Source organism: Hipposideros armiger, unplaced genomic scaffold (genome assembly GCF_001890085.2).
Source record: "Hipposideros armiger isolate ML-2016 unplaced genomic scaffold, ASM189008v1 scaffold_646, whole genome shotgun sequence".
Taxonomy (NCBI): domain Eukaryota; kingdom Metazoa; phylum Chordata; class Mammalia; order Chiroptera; family Hipposideridae; genus Hipposideros; species Hipposideros armiger.
In genome coordinates, this window is record NW_017731996.1 from 620912 (window position 1) to 634201 (window position 13290).

General features: G+C 35.5%; 1 protein-coding gene across 1 annotated transcript in view; it reads right to left on the reverse strand.

Moving 5' to 3' along the window:
• Nucleotides 1-1052: 1052 nt before the first annotated feature.
• TUT4 (terminal uridylyl transferase 4) overlaps nt 1053-13290 on the reverse strand; it is a 117767-nt gene continuing 105529 nt past the window's right edge. The window contains exons 24-29 of the mRNA XM_019625931.1: nt 10852-10967; nt 9736-9959; nt 8749-8849; nt 7418-7865; nt 2600-2758; nt 1053-1234 (exon numbers count right to left, since the gene is read on the reverse strand). Coding sequence (XP_019481476.1) covers nt 1167-1234; nt 2600-2758; nt 7418-7865; nt 8749-8849; nt 9736-9959; nt 10852-10967 — 1116 coding nt within the window. The 3' untranslated portion in view covers nt 1053-1166. The remainder of the gene's footprint in view (nt 1235-2599; nt 2759-7417; nt 7866-8748; nt 8850-9735; nt 9960-10851; nt 10968-13290) is intronic.

The following is a 13290-nucleotide window of genomic DNA, read 5'->3' on the forward strand; positions in this document are numbered from 1 at the left end:
AAAATATCTACCATCAATTACACAAGTTTGAATTCCAATTATAATCACTGACTACACATATTATTGGTAAACACCATCTGGCAAGTATGCTTTACAGATAGTAAGTAGTAGAAGACTCAAAAGGGATAGTCTGACACATACTAGTTCCTCAGCAAACAAGACCTTCCCTCCCCTCTAAAAACCAGTATCAGTCTCAGTGTTTAAAAACTCTTCTTCAAAACATGTTTCAATTCTAATTCCAACATGTTTAAGTGTGCTACCTTAGGAATTCACTTTATTGTTTTGCACCACAGTTTTCCCAATGATAAAACGGAGATAGTATGAGCTTCTATCAACTTCACATGGGTGTTGTGAAGATCCAATAAAATAAAGGATGTAAAAAGATGCTTGGATTTCTAAAACTAAGTATGAGAGTTAGAATATTCTATTGACTGAGAGTAAAATAAATCTCTGAATTGCTACATATTTTCATCATCTAAACCAGATGAATTAACCAAATCCGACTCATCAAAAAAATTTAACTTAAAATAGAATTACTTCAAATACAAGTAAAAGCAACTTTCTGTTCAAGTGTGAATACATTTGACATACAAGAATGTAAAAAAAAAAATTCTGAATCTTCATGTTATAGTTTTATTTTATTTTATTTTATTTTTTTACCTTTTAAAAAGTTTTTGGCACTACAAGGTTCTGTAAAGAATAGAAGTGACAAATTTAAAACACATGAAAGTCTTTCCTAATTCTTAAGAACAATATATATAAAGTCTGAAGCAACCAAAGTATGAATACAGCTAATAGAAAATAAAGAATGTAATTTTTTAAATTCTCTGTTTATACAATTCATCAAGGTTAAACAAAACATAAAATTCCCTTAAAAATAGGGTAATAAAATAGATGAAATTTGTATCACTCAATTTGGTGATACTAGTAAAAACTATAGTTCATATTTATATACAAATAATACAGTCTTTAAAAACAGTCTTAGAATTTAAATAAGCTATCTAAACGTGTTAAAATTTTAAATCAGGACCTGATTTGTTTTGCTTTCCATTAAATTCACTTTTTCTGCTGAATGTAACTGACATTGAGGTACGGATACCCTTGAGACAGCAGGATTGGCTGGTTGCTGTACATCGGTAGACCAGCTGAAAGAAAATGGACTCGCATTACTCCGACACGTTTCCTCTTGGTGGGTGGGGACAACGCTCTCTACACCGACGGGTGGCACATCTGTCTGTCGGACACAACACAGACAGGAAACTGAAAGGCTTGTGCCTATTTATCTGACAACCCCTTAGAATTAACTTGTAGCTATTCTGTTTTTCTATTTATATAGTAAAGAGGTGATGAAGCATGTCAAAACATTTGGTGGGAGGGAGAAGGAGGAGGGAAGGGAAATGTATGTGAAAGAAAAAAGAAGAGACAAAAGAGAGACAGGGGAGGAATCTAGGGGAAACAAAGCCACCAGGAAAGAACTTCAGAATTTCCCCTCTAAAAGAGCTTGTATAACCAATACTAACTTCCCTCAGCCCTAGCTCTTGCTCAGAAGAAGACAGTCATAGTAAAGGTTCTGCCACTCCGTAATACACGGATGCCCCAGCACTACATGGATAGTTCAGGAAGGCCTAAATGTATCAAGCCCGACACTCATACCAGTGGCTTCCCCTAAATATTATCATTTCATTCAGTCAACATTTCCTGAGTGCATTTCTTTAACAACTTGTACTCTGACATTTAACTATAATAACTGACTCTAGTTTTTTTAATTCCTAGGGTAACCAACAGCTGACAGCCAGACTCAGACATTCCCTATTAGAATTGAGGTATCTTTGAGCCAAGTAGGCTAGATTAAAATGCTACAAGTTCCTTGGCATTCTCTTTGGTTTGTGATATTCATTACTTAGATTAAAGCCACTATTGGTATATCAGGACCAACAGAATACAATGAATTCTAATGTCATTCAAGTCTTAGTTTTGCTAAACAAATCTGAGCATGTCACTACTCAATTCAAAACTTCTATTAGATACTAACTGCTTATTAAACTGAGTCTAAACTCCTTTATAGTATGGCCTCAGCATACCTTCTCTGGTTTTATCACCTACACATCTTTCCCATTTACCTCCTCCTCTAATCCTATTCTCTTCTTTTCTCTTTTTTCCTCACTATGCCAGGTAAAACTCTTGAGACTTTGCCTATATTATTCCCTCAGCTAAGAACATTCCGCCCCTTCTTTCTAGGAAAAAAAAAATCCTGTATCTCTTTCAAGATCTAGTTAAAAATGTAAAAATCTTGTGTGATCTGATTCCTGGTATCCATATCCTGCTCTCTCTGCCAGGGCAACATTAACTGATCCTTCTAAATTTCTATTCTCATCTATTTTACAAGTCTGGCTCTCCTAATAAAATATGCATTAAAGTGTGGGAAATTAATTCTTGCTCGAACAACAAGCACCTAGCACAATCTAATACACAGCGTGCTCTCTCAATAATTGTTTACTGAATGCATGAATTTTCACTCCCGGATCCTAGCCTTCACAAACGCACCTTGTCCCAGAAAAAAACCCACTCAGCTTATTAACAAATTTGTGAGCAATGGTACCTTGAGTATAGAAAGGTTTGTTGGGCTGAAATCTGGGATTTCCCTGATGCATGAAGTTTTGATGCAAACCATAAGGCCACGAAGCTGGGAGAAGCGGAAAATGGGGACGAGGTGCATGTTCCCAAGGAATTGGAGGATTCAGTCCTGGAAAGCCTGGCTCTGCATTTCAATGAGAAAGAAAAGACATATTTTAAAACATCAGTTTGTTCATTCATATATTCCTTCATTCCATAAAGATTTATTGAGTATGACTTGCCAAGAACTATTCTATGCAGAGGATACCAAAATTTTTTTTTAAGAATCAAAAACTATAACTGTGTTCAAATTATTCATATAGGAGACATATAAGACATATACATTAATATGTGGTAACTGCTATAAAAGATCAGTGGAAGATATTCCAAAAAGGGTTGTTCAAGGATAAAGCAGGTTTTCCTAAGATGATTCTAAACTGAGTTTTAAAGTACAAGGAGCAAGTTAGGCAAAATGGGGCAAGGAGGGCATTTCAGATAAAAGGAATACCATGTACTTAAAAGCCAGGAAATAGGAAAGTATAGCAAGTTTAGGAAGCTACAAAACAACTGACAATATAGAGATGGGGATTAAAGGAGGAAGTGGTAAAAGAAAAGGTTGAATGGGTAGGTAGGATCTATATTTCAAAAAACCTTAGTACATCATTAAGGAGCTTAAATTTTTTATCCTAACGACCATGCTTACTATCCTAGAATTAATTATATCTTGGCCTGCAAAGAGATTCTATTTATTGGAAGCTGAGACACTGTGGTATAATGGTTGAGTACTAGGGCTTTGGAGCCCAACAGGTATATATTCAAATCCCAGTTCCAAAAATTACTAGGATTCAATTATGAACCTCAGACTGCTTTCAGGATTAAATAAAGTAACAAAAATAAAAGTGGCTTCCATAAGTTCTGGCATGTAAGAAAGAATTTAAAAAATATGACTCCTATTCATTCTATGGCAAACTAAGCCCCCCCACCCCAATCTACTTCCCTTTAAGATGATCTTTAAATACATCTTTCAAAGTATAGTACCCCCTGAATATTCTCGATAATTTTTGGTGGTTTTTATCATTCTAGGTCACAAAGTGGCAAGAAATAATCTGAAACACACTGCCTTTATTCATTAACCTTCCTAATCAGAACTCAAATTAGGAGGTATGGAGTAAGGAGTAGGGAGCAAGAAAACTAAACCTATACTAGCAGCATTCTTATAAGCTCAGTCTTCTCAGGAAGTAACCAGGAAAACAAAGCAGCTGGTTTACCACAAGTTAATCAAGCCAAATTACAACTAAAAGCTGAAGCTGCAGGGCTCAGCTTACAAAAAATAACTGAGACTAGATATATATACTCAGGTCCTGACCAATTGAGAAATGATGTTTTAACATAAAAGGGTATGTTTTTTAAGACTATATTCCAATCTCCCTTGGCCAATTTTCACAACCAAATATTTTTATAATACAAGTAATACAAACTCATTAAAGATAAATTCAAAACTGAGGAAAAAACTCATACAACCTCCTACTCTAATACAACCACTATTATCGTTTTAGTATGTTCCCATCCAGTCCTTCCATTTTTTTTTTTTTTAAATTTTTATTGGGGAATTAGGGGATGGGAACAGCGCTGGGGAATTGGGGGAAGGGGAAAAGACAAGTTGCTATCCTTTTGTTCTTCAGTCTAGTTGTGGAGGACGTCACATCACTGGCCCAAGTTGGCACCATCATTGCGCTCTTCCCGGGTGAGGCAGATCAATCGCCGGATTCTGGACAGCCACTCACGGCGGCTGCTGGCCGCTCCTGCTGGCTGCCGGCTACACACGGTAGCCCATGGCAACCCACTGCCACAGGGGCTGCAGCCTACGCCGTCGCCGGTGACTCACGACAACCCAGCTCCAGGTGGAGCTGTTGTTCAGCATTTTAGCTGTAGAGGGCAGTGTCCCTGGCCCTCATATGTGGGATCCGAACCGAGGCCCTCTGGCGTCCCAAGCCAGCTCTTAACCAACTGGCCACTCGGCCAGCCCCAGTCCTTCCATTTTTAACATAATGGTAACTTTAGATGTAATATTAACTAGAATTTATACACCCATTCAACAAATCATAAATATTTACTGAGTAATAGTTTATTATATAATATTATATGAATTATATCTACCATACATCAAGCACTATACTGGACACTAGGGAGACAACAACAGACAAGAAACAATTCACAGCCTCTAAAAGTTCAGTCTAATGGGTTTTACAGACAAGTAAATAGACAATTTCAACACAGTAAGAAAAGTATTATGATATGGATATTAAGGAAACATGAAGGGAAAAAAAATCTAATACATTTAGAAAACAGATTAAGCAAGAGTTAAAGGCTTCCTGAAGAAAGTGATCAAAATTTTAAAATGGAGGATGTGTGAGTTAGCCAAGCTTTGGAGCAAAGCAGGAGGTGAGCGTAAGTGGAAAAAGTAACAGAGAGGATATTCCAGGCAGAGCAAACAACTTAGGTAAATAATCAGGGGTAAGAGACAATACTCCAGTTTGTGAAATGTTAATTATTAGTTCATTAAGGCTAAAACAGAGATCAACTAGTGGTGAAGAGAGGGAGAACTTAAACTGTAAAAACTAAACCAAAATAACAAAGGGAAAAACACTGGGTCTATCTTCATGGTTCATATGACTCAATGACTATCATGATGCATGTCATGGCATATACGCAATAAACATCTGTTGATGAGAGAAAAAGCTACATTATAATGGCCACGTGTGCCATATATCCTGTGATCTAAGAAATCTGAGTTCCCACATTCTGGCATTTCTGCTCAGCAAAATACATTATCTGTATTGTTCCAAAAGAGGTCTGAGATACCTCCTCCATCAGTGCTCTAAGTAATAGCATACTTTTGTTTAAAATTATCACTAAAATTTTTTTGAAAATTGATAAAGGGAAGAAATCAAGCTTTTAAATCTACATTTCCTACATAAATTATATTTCAGGGTAACCAAGTAGTTAATAAGGAAAAGTCCTTCTTTATAGAAAAATCACAAATAGTATTAAAAAACCATTATTTTACAGCCCCTAGTAAAATAATGGATAGTAACAATAATTACCAATGGTGGCTAAGACTATTACATAAAAATTAATGAGGAATTTGATAATGGATAGAACAGGCTGACATCACCTAACTTATTGATCTTTTTTTTTTTTTTTTTAGCTGAGCCATCCTGCCACCTGTTGGCAGCTCAGCAGCAGCTCAGCTCGGGCCAGGCATAGAACTGCTGTTGCTCAGAGCTCAAGCTCTTGAGTGAGTTCTTAACCAACTGAGCCACTCAGCCGGCACATTATTGATCAATCTTAAGTCACTAAAAGAGGAACAACCAATCAGTTCCCTCTGAAGTGCAAGAATAGGAAACATACAGGACCAATCAAGAAGTAAGGTTCTTGCCACCACCAGCAACAAAAAAATCTTAAATCTAATCCAGCCTCTGGACCTATCAGTTTACAGGAAATATGGTGACAGAGGTGTATGTTAAACAATGCCATAATCAGCCAATGCCAGAATGTGGGAAGCTCTCCAGTTTCTTCAATAAATAGTTAATATGGGGAAGAAAATAGTGAGGGGGAACTGTTATAAATTAAATGAGAGTTAAGAGATCTAATAATCACATACAATGAATGGGCTTTGTTTGAATATAGATTCAAATAAATCAGTAACAACAATTTTAGAGAAATAGGGAAAAAGAAATAAGGGCTGGATATTAGATGATCCTGGGTATGGTAATAGTTTTGATTGTTTTTAAAAGATTAAAGTTTATAAGCAAATTTGATCCAATATCTCAGATTTGATTAAATACTCAAGCCATTTTTTTAATGGGATGAAGGGCTCAGATAAAAGAATATCAAATATTGAAAACTATTAAAACTGGGTAATAAGGGGGGTCATTATACTTTACTCTCTCCTTTTGTGTACATTTCAATTTTCCATAATAGTTTTTAAAATAAAAATAATTATCACTAAAACACTGGATATAAAACTACATTTGTGGTATATATGAACAATTTCTAAATATGCAAATATAAGAAAATGACTATATGGTAGTACACCAAAATATTACTTAGCAATTATGTTTAGCAATTAAGAATACAGATGATTTCCTTTTTCTTTTTCAAATGTTCTATAATGAATACCTATTACTTAAATATCAGAAAAAAACTATTTTTTTAATGCTATAAAAGTGTTACCAATATCTTTTTCTGTTTAAATAATTACTCCTTACTGGGAGATAATAAGAGTCTAGGGCAAAGAACACAGGTTTTGAAGAAAAAAATTGGATTAAATCTTGGATCTACTATGATTAATTCTGACAGCATGATAGTTAAGTTACTTAACCCTTCAATTTCCTTAAATGTAAAATGAGTGCTAATAATATCTATACAAAGAAGGACTGCAGTGGAAATTTAAAATAAAATAACTAACATTTTATTACCTCACTGGTATATTACCTCACTGGATATTCACAATATCCCTGTGAGTTAGATGTGATTAATATCCCTATTTAACAGATGAAACCAATGCAAAAAGAGATTAAGCAACTGCCCAAAGCCACGCAACAAATGGTGGTGTCAGGATTCAAATCCAGGCAGTCTGAATTCACAGCCCATACTCTTTACCTTTATCTAATCCTATAATGCTCTTCCACAAATACTGCTTGCCATCCTTTCTTCACATTTATTTCCCCAGGTTCAACCAATAACTGAATCACCCAACCCTTCTATAGACAGACAGATACAAAAGAAAAGTAAGGGTTACCCGAATTCCCCACTGTACCGTTGTTCACCAGGGAATTTGGAGCCACAGTACGAGGCCAGTGTCCATCATGAGAGGAACTAGGGATCGCCACAGGTCTGGCAGCAGGCTGCGCAAAGATGATGCTGGGATCATTCAGGCCAATATTGCTGGGGGCACTGCCTGGTGCAGAGTGGATCACTGGGCCATGGATAGGCCAGGATGGGGCAGGGATCTGAAGGGGGTGCATTGGCAACAATCCCATATTGTGCATGGGAGAATACTGAGCGGTTGGTGACTGGGGAAAGTTATACATAGGCATCTGGACCTGATGGGGGGGCTGGGCTCCCTGCTGAGGTGGGCCAAGCTTGGGTTGGGATCCTGGCTGGGATGGAGGCTGGGTAATGGCAGTTGATTGGGAAGAATTCTGTGGAAATGGCTGGGGCTGAGGAGAATAAGATGGTGAATCGGACTGCAGAGAAAAAAAGATACATTTTGAAATTAACTTATAAACATCTTAATTTTATAAAAGCAGAGATAACTAAAATACAGAATTATGGTATTATTTCATTAGAATATAAACAAACACTATGATGTACATAAGAATAACAGAACTGCATTTTACATGAAGGTAGAATTTTTCCCAAGGCCCTCAAACCCTCTATCACATAGGTATTACCTCATAAACCTTTTTAATGACTAAAGTAGAAAGAGACCAGACATCATTCCCATCAGGTAAAACCCACATTTCCAATTTGCAACTAGAAACTTACATCTAAGTATCTTACAGTCACTTTCATTCAGCCACTCAACATGTATTTACTGAGTGTCAATTATGTACTGGGCATTGTTTTAGAAATTAAAAATACAATACTAAATGTATCCCCTCATGGAGCTTAAAGTTTGCAGGGGAAAAGAAGAGGAGCAGATAACAATTACATAAGCAATCACAATAAAATACAATGATTACTATGATAAAGAATGTAATAATGTATAGTATATAATGAAATCACAAAGCATGAACACCTAAACCCACCCTGGGAGGAGCAAAGATGAAACAAAGAGAAAATCAAGGAAAGCTTCCTGGAGGAAATGACCCTTAAGCTGAGACTAAAGGGTAAATAGAAAAAGAGTCTGATAAGGAAGCAGGCTCTCTGAAGTTAAGGAGCTTGCTCATAGATATAAACCCAGATCTAGTAATGCTCTTTCCACCTCATATGCTTAGCAAGGACACCTCTACAAAGCACTGTGTAATCTGGAAAATAGTATTTGCCAGTCTGAAAAATCACCCTATTACCACCCAAAATAGTGCTGTCTTCTGCCCAAACTAACCTATTTGCAGGCAGAATACTTACACATTCTGAAGACTGTCTAGTCCTTATGGACTGATCACCCTGTTGCTGGGACGAACCAGCCACTTGTTGGGCATTTACAAGGTTGCGGACTAGCTGGGCTGCTAAGGGAAGAGATCACAAAGAAAATCAACAGATAAAAAAAAAAAAAAAGCAGAGAAATGACAATCAAACTCCCTTCTGCAAGGGTCTCAAATCTCTCTGAGATTTTATAAACTTGGACTTTTAAACTATGATTATGTTAACAAAGGACTTGCAAAAACTCATTTTTAAAAACTCATTTTTCAATCCTGATCATTAAAAAAATATACTGGTTCTAGAAACAAGAACAAATACCTTTTGGTGTGCATTTCTAAAGGAGACAATATATTTAAGAAAATACCTTCTGCAATAAAAATCTGAATAACTGAAAATCATCACTTCTCAAATATTCTATTTTTTCCTTTTAATAAACTCTCATTTGGGTTTCTACTTCTTAAAATTCTTTATGAAATATAAAAGGAACAGATCTCCCTCTCTCATAACAAGTTTATTCTGTTCCCAGAAAAAACCTCTCATTAATATGTTAACTTTACGTAGCGAGAGAAATAGTGTGACTCAAATCTAAAGAATACTTAAAGGGAGTTGAATGAATACAACTGACTGCTAAGGCCTCGATAGTGAACATATCCAAGTATTGTTCAAAATAAAAGCCTGTCAGCCAGCCGAGTGGCTCCGTTGGTTAAGGGTTCGCTCAAGAGTGTGAGCTCTGGGCAACAGAGTCGCTGGTTTGATTCATGGCCGGAGCTGAGCTGCCAACAGGCGGCAGGATGGCTTAGCTAAAATAAATAAATAAATAAAAGCCTGTCTAAATCTGATCACTTGAAGAAATTATAAAGTCCAAAATCATACAGCTAGGTTTGGAATGGAGAGGAATTAGGGTCCTTAGAATGGCATCAACATAAATTACTTTATTTCCACCAGAAACTATTTTTAACCTTTTTAATTTACCTGCCACACTGCTATTCCTCTGACGGGCCAGCTTGACTTCTGGGCACTCCCTTCGTACATGTCCTGCATCTCCACATATAAAACATCTGAGGTCTCTGGGGTCTCTAAAGTCTCGAGTATCGTGGAGGTCTCGGGGGTCAAGAAGGTCTCTGGAGTCTTTTTCCTCTTCATTCCCTTCCTTCTCTTCTTCACTGTCTTTCTTCTTTAGTCTAAACAGTAAACTGCTGATACCAATAATGTGGGGCTAGGGACTTGTAAACTGAGTGAGCCACAGAACAAACTAAACTACACAAGAGTCTCACAATTAAAGAAACTATGTAACATGCCCACGTTTCATGCATCTTTTTGAAAGCAAGGAAACACACATTTATAGCACACCTACTCATATGGCAAAAACTGGTATTCTGGTAGCTTTATAATAAAATATAAACATTTTCTAATATTTAATTTTAATGTTGTAGCAATCCTTACTGGTTGGTATTTATTATCTTCATTTTACAGGGGAAGAAACTGGGGCTTAGAAAAGGTAAGTGTCTTGCCAAAATTTAATAGACAGTAAATAGTAGCGATATAAACTAGGAGTTTGTTCTGTCTGAAAAGTTCTAAGCTCTTTATAATAGACAAGATTTGATGACTAAAGAAGGTGTTTTTCTGGCCTATTAAACAGAGCATATACATAAAACACAGGAAAATATATTTCATAGATATATTTTCAGAGGGTATACAGAATGCATATTCCTCAAGGTATGTATTATATCGGTATACCTCATAGTATATACCTCAAAGATTAGATTACATTTTAATTATTTGTTTGCATGACTGAGGTCGTCAGCAAGAACCTCATGTCTTGGTAATTTTTTCCTCAGTTCCCAGCATACAGTAGGTGTCAATAAATGCTTCTTCAATTAAAAAAAAACTGAATAAATTAATGAATGAACAAATGAACATTATAAGACATCATTGCATCACAAAAAATCTTACTCTATTCCAAAATTTCACTAAGGTTAAATTTAAAGCCCTGAATTTTCCCATATAGCCATATCTGAACACAATTATAGCTACAATTGGCCTCATATTTATTTTCCCTGTAATGTTGATACAAAATCATTTGCCAACCTTCTCCTTTTAGGGCAGTCTTTCATGTAGTGGCCTATTTTTCCACACACACGGCAACATCGATCATTGGGAGCCAGTTCTCCATCTGTTAATACTCTGGAATCAAAGAAGTACTCCTAGGGAAAAAATACAACTTTACTAGAAAAAAAAATCACTATAAACTTTTGAATTCAAATGGAAAGGAGATCAAGATGCAAAAGTGGTTCTTAAAAAAGTAAATAAATATCAACAAATATTTCACTGTAACTAAAATAAAACCATGATATGAAAATAAGATTCAGAATTATCACCATCAATATCTGTTACTAACCACTTTTACATCATGTCATTTTCTCATTCATTTGTAGCATCTTCACATAATATCTTAACATAGTAGATATTATTTTCATCCTCATTTTATACATGAAGAAACTGAGGCTCAGAAAAGTCATTTGCCCACAGTAAAAAAACTGATAAGCAGCACATAAAGGATTTAAAGCTAAGTTTGTCTGACTACAAAGCTCATGCTTATTGCTACACCAGGTTACTTTTGGAAAAGAATTATTCTCTGTACACAAGAGCTCTATGTAAATAAAACAATCTTCTGGTTTATTTAAAATATGACCGGATGTGCATACAAAATTTCAAGAACATATAACATTTATTGTATTAAGTAAGGTATGCCTAAAGAGAAGGTAAGGAAGTTGGGGTTATCATTTTGTGAGGGGTGTAAATGTCTAATCATTGTTTTGTGCACCTGAAACAAAAAAAAATAAATAAAAATAAAAATAAAAAAAATAAAGAGAAAGATGGTAAGGAAGCAATAAGAAGTAAATCATTTTCCCAAGTCTTAGAAGAACCAGGCTCATTTTTGCTTTATGCTAGTACCTTGCATTATCCTTCTAAGTTTTAGCTCTGTTTTGCACAATCACAAAGACTAGTTTGTCCTAACAGTACCAGTATCTTTGGAAGGCAAGAGAACATGTTGACTTAATGTTCTACAAATCTTTCTAAAGTCAAGGATGAAAGAATAAGAGACACGCCCACTAGGATGGCTATAATAATAATTTTAAAAACAATAACAAGTATTGGTGAGGATGTACAATAGAAAAACTGATACCCAAATATATTGCTGGTGGGCACATACAATAGCACAGCTGCTTTAGAAAACAATCTGGCAGCTGCTAAGAAAGTTAACATAAATTTGTCAAAATGACCCAGTAATTCCACTATTAGGTACACACCCCCTTAAAATGAAAACGTACATCCACACAAAAATTTGTACATAAATATTCACAGCAGAATTACTCATAATAGCCAAAAAGAAGAAAAAACCCAAATGTTTAACAAGTGATGAATAAATAAAACGTAACATATCCATTCAACAGAATATTGTTCAACCATAGAAGGGAATGAAGTTCTAATACATGCTACAACATGAACAAACCCTGAAAACATACTAAATGAAGGATCTCAATAACAAAAGGCTACATATTCTATGATTCCATTTATATGAAATATCTACAGAGACAAAAAGTAGATTAGTGATTTGAGGAGTGGGAGGTATTAGGAATGAGGATTGACTGCTAATGGGGACAGAGGTTTCCTTGAGAGAGGAGAAAACCATTTTAAAATTAGATTGTGGTAATGGTTACAAAATCCTGCAAATATATTAGAAATCACTGACTTGCTCATTTTATATGGGTCAACTGTAAAATATGTAAATTGTATCTCAAAAAAGCTGTCTTTCTTAAAAAGGATAAGCAATATAATTCTTCACACTTACTTCTAATGGAATCAATGTAGCTAAATAAAATCATCATCATATTTTCTTCAGGACAAAATGAAGGCCTTTCTCAATTTACCTAGTTACTTAAGGCAGAAACCTAGGAATCATTCTGAACTTGTTCTTCTTTACCTATCTCCTCTAATTCATCACCAAATTGTATCTATTCTATTCCTGAAACTTTTATCCACTTTTCTCCATCCCACCATCCCAGCTAAAGTGGCCTAAACCTGGGGTTAGCAACTTTTCTACAAAGAGCCAGATAGTAAATAATTTAGGTATTGTGGCAAAATTGAAGATACTATGTAGGTAGATACTTATAAGAGAGAAAACAAATTTCCACAAATTTTTTACTAAAGAATTGCAAAATATACTAACAATAATTGAATATAAGTTTTTTTGTAATACAAGTTTACTAATCAGAAGGAATTCTTTCTGAGGGAGACATTTCTCTTAATTGAGTTCATAATGTTTCCTATCATTAAAATCAATGGCAAATATTCATCTGTTAATGCTAATCTGCAATTACATTTTATGTATTTCATCTTTGAAAATGTTTTGTTCAAAAAATGTTTTGAGGGCCGACCGAGTGGCGCGATGGTTAAGAACTCGCTTGGGATGCCAGAGGGCCCCGGTTCGGATCCCACATATGAGGGCCAGTGACACTGCCCTCC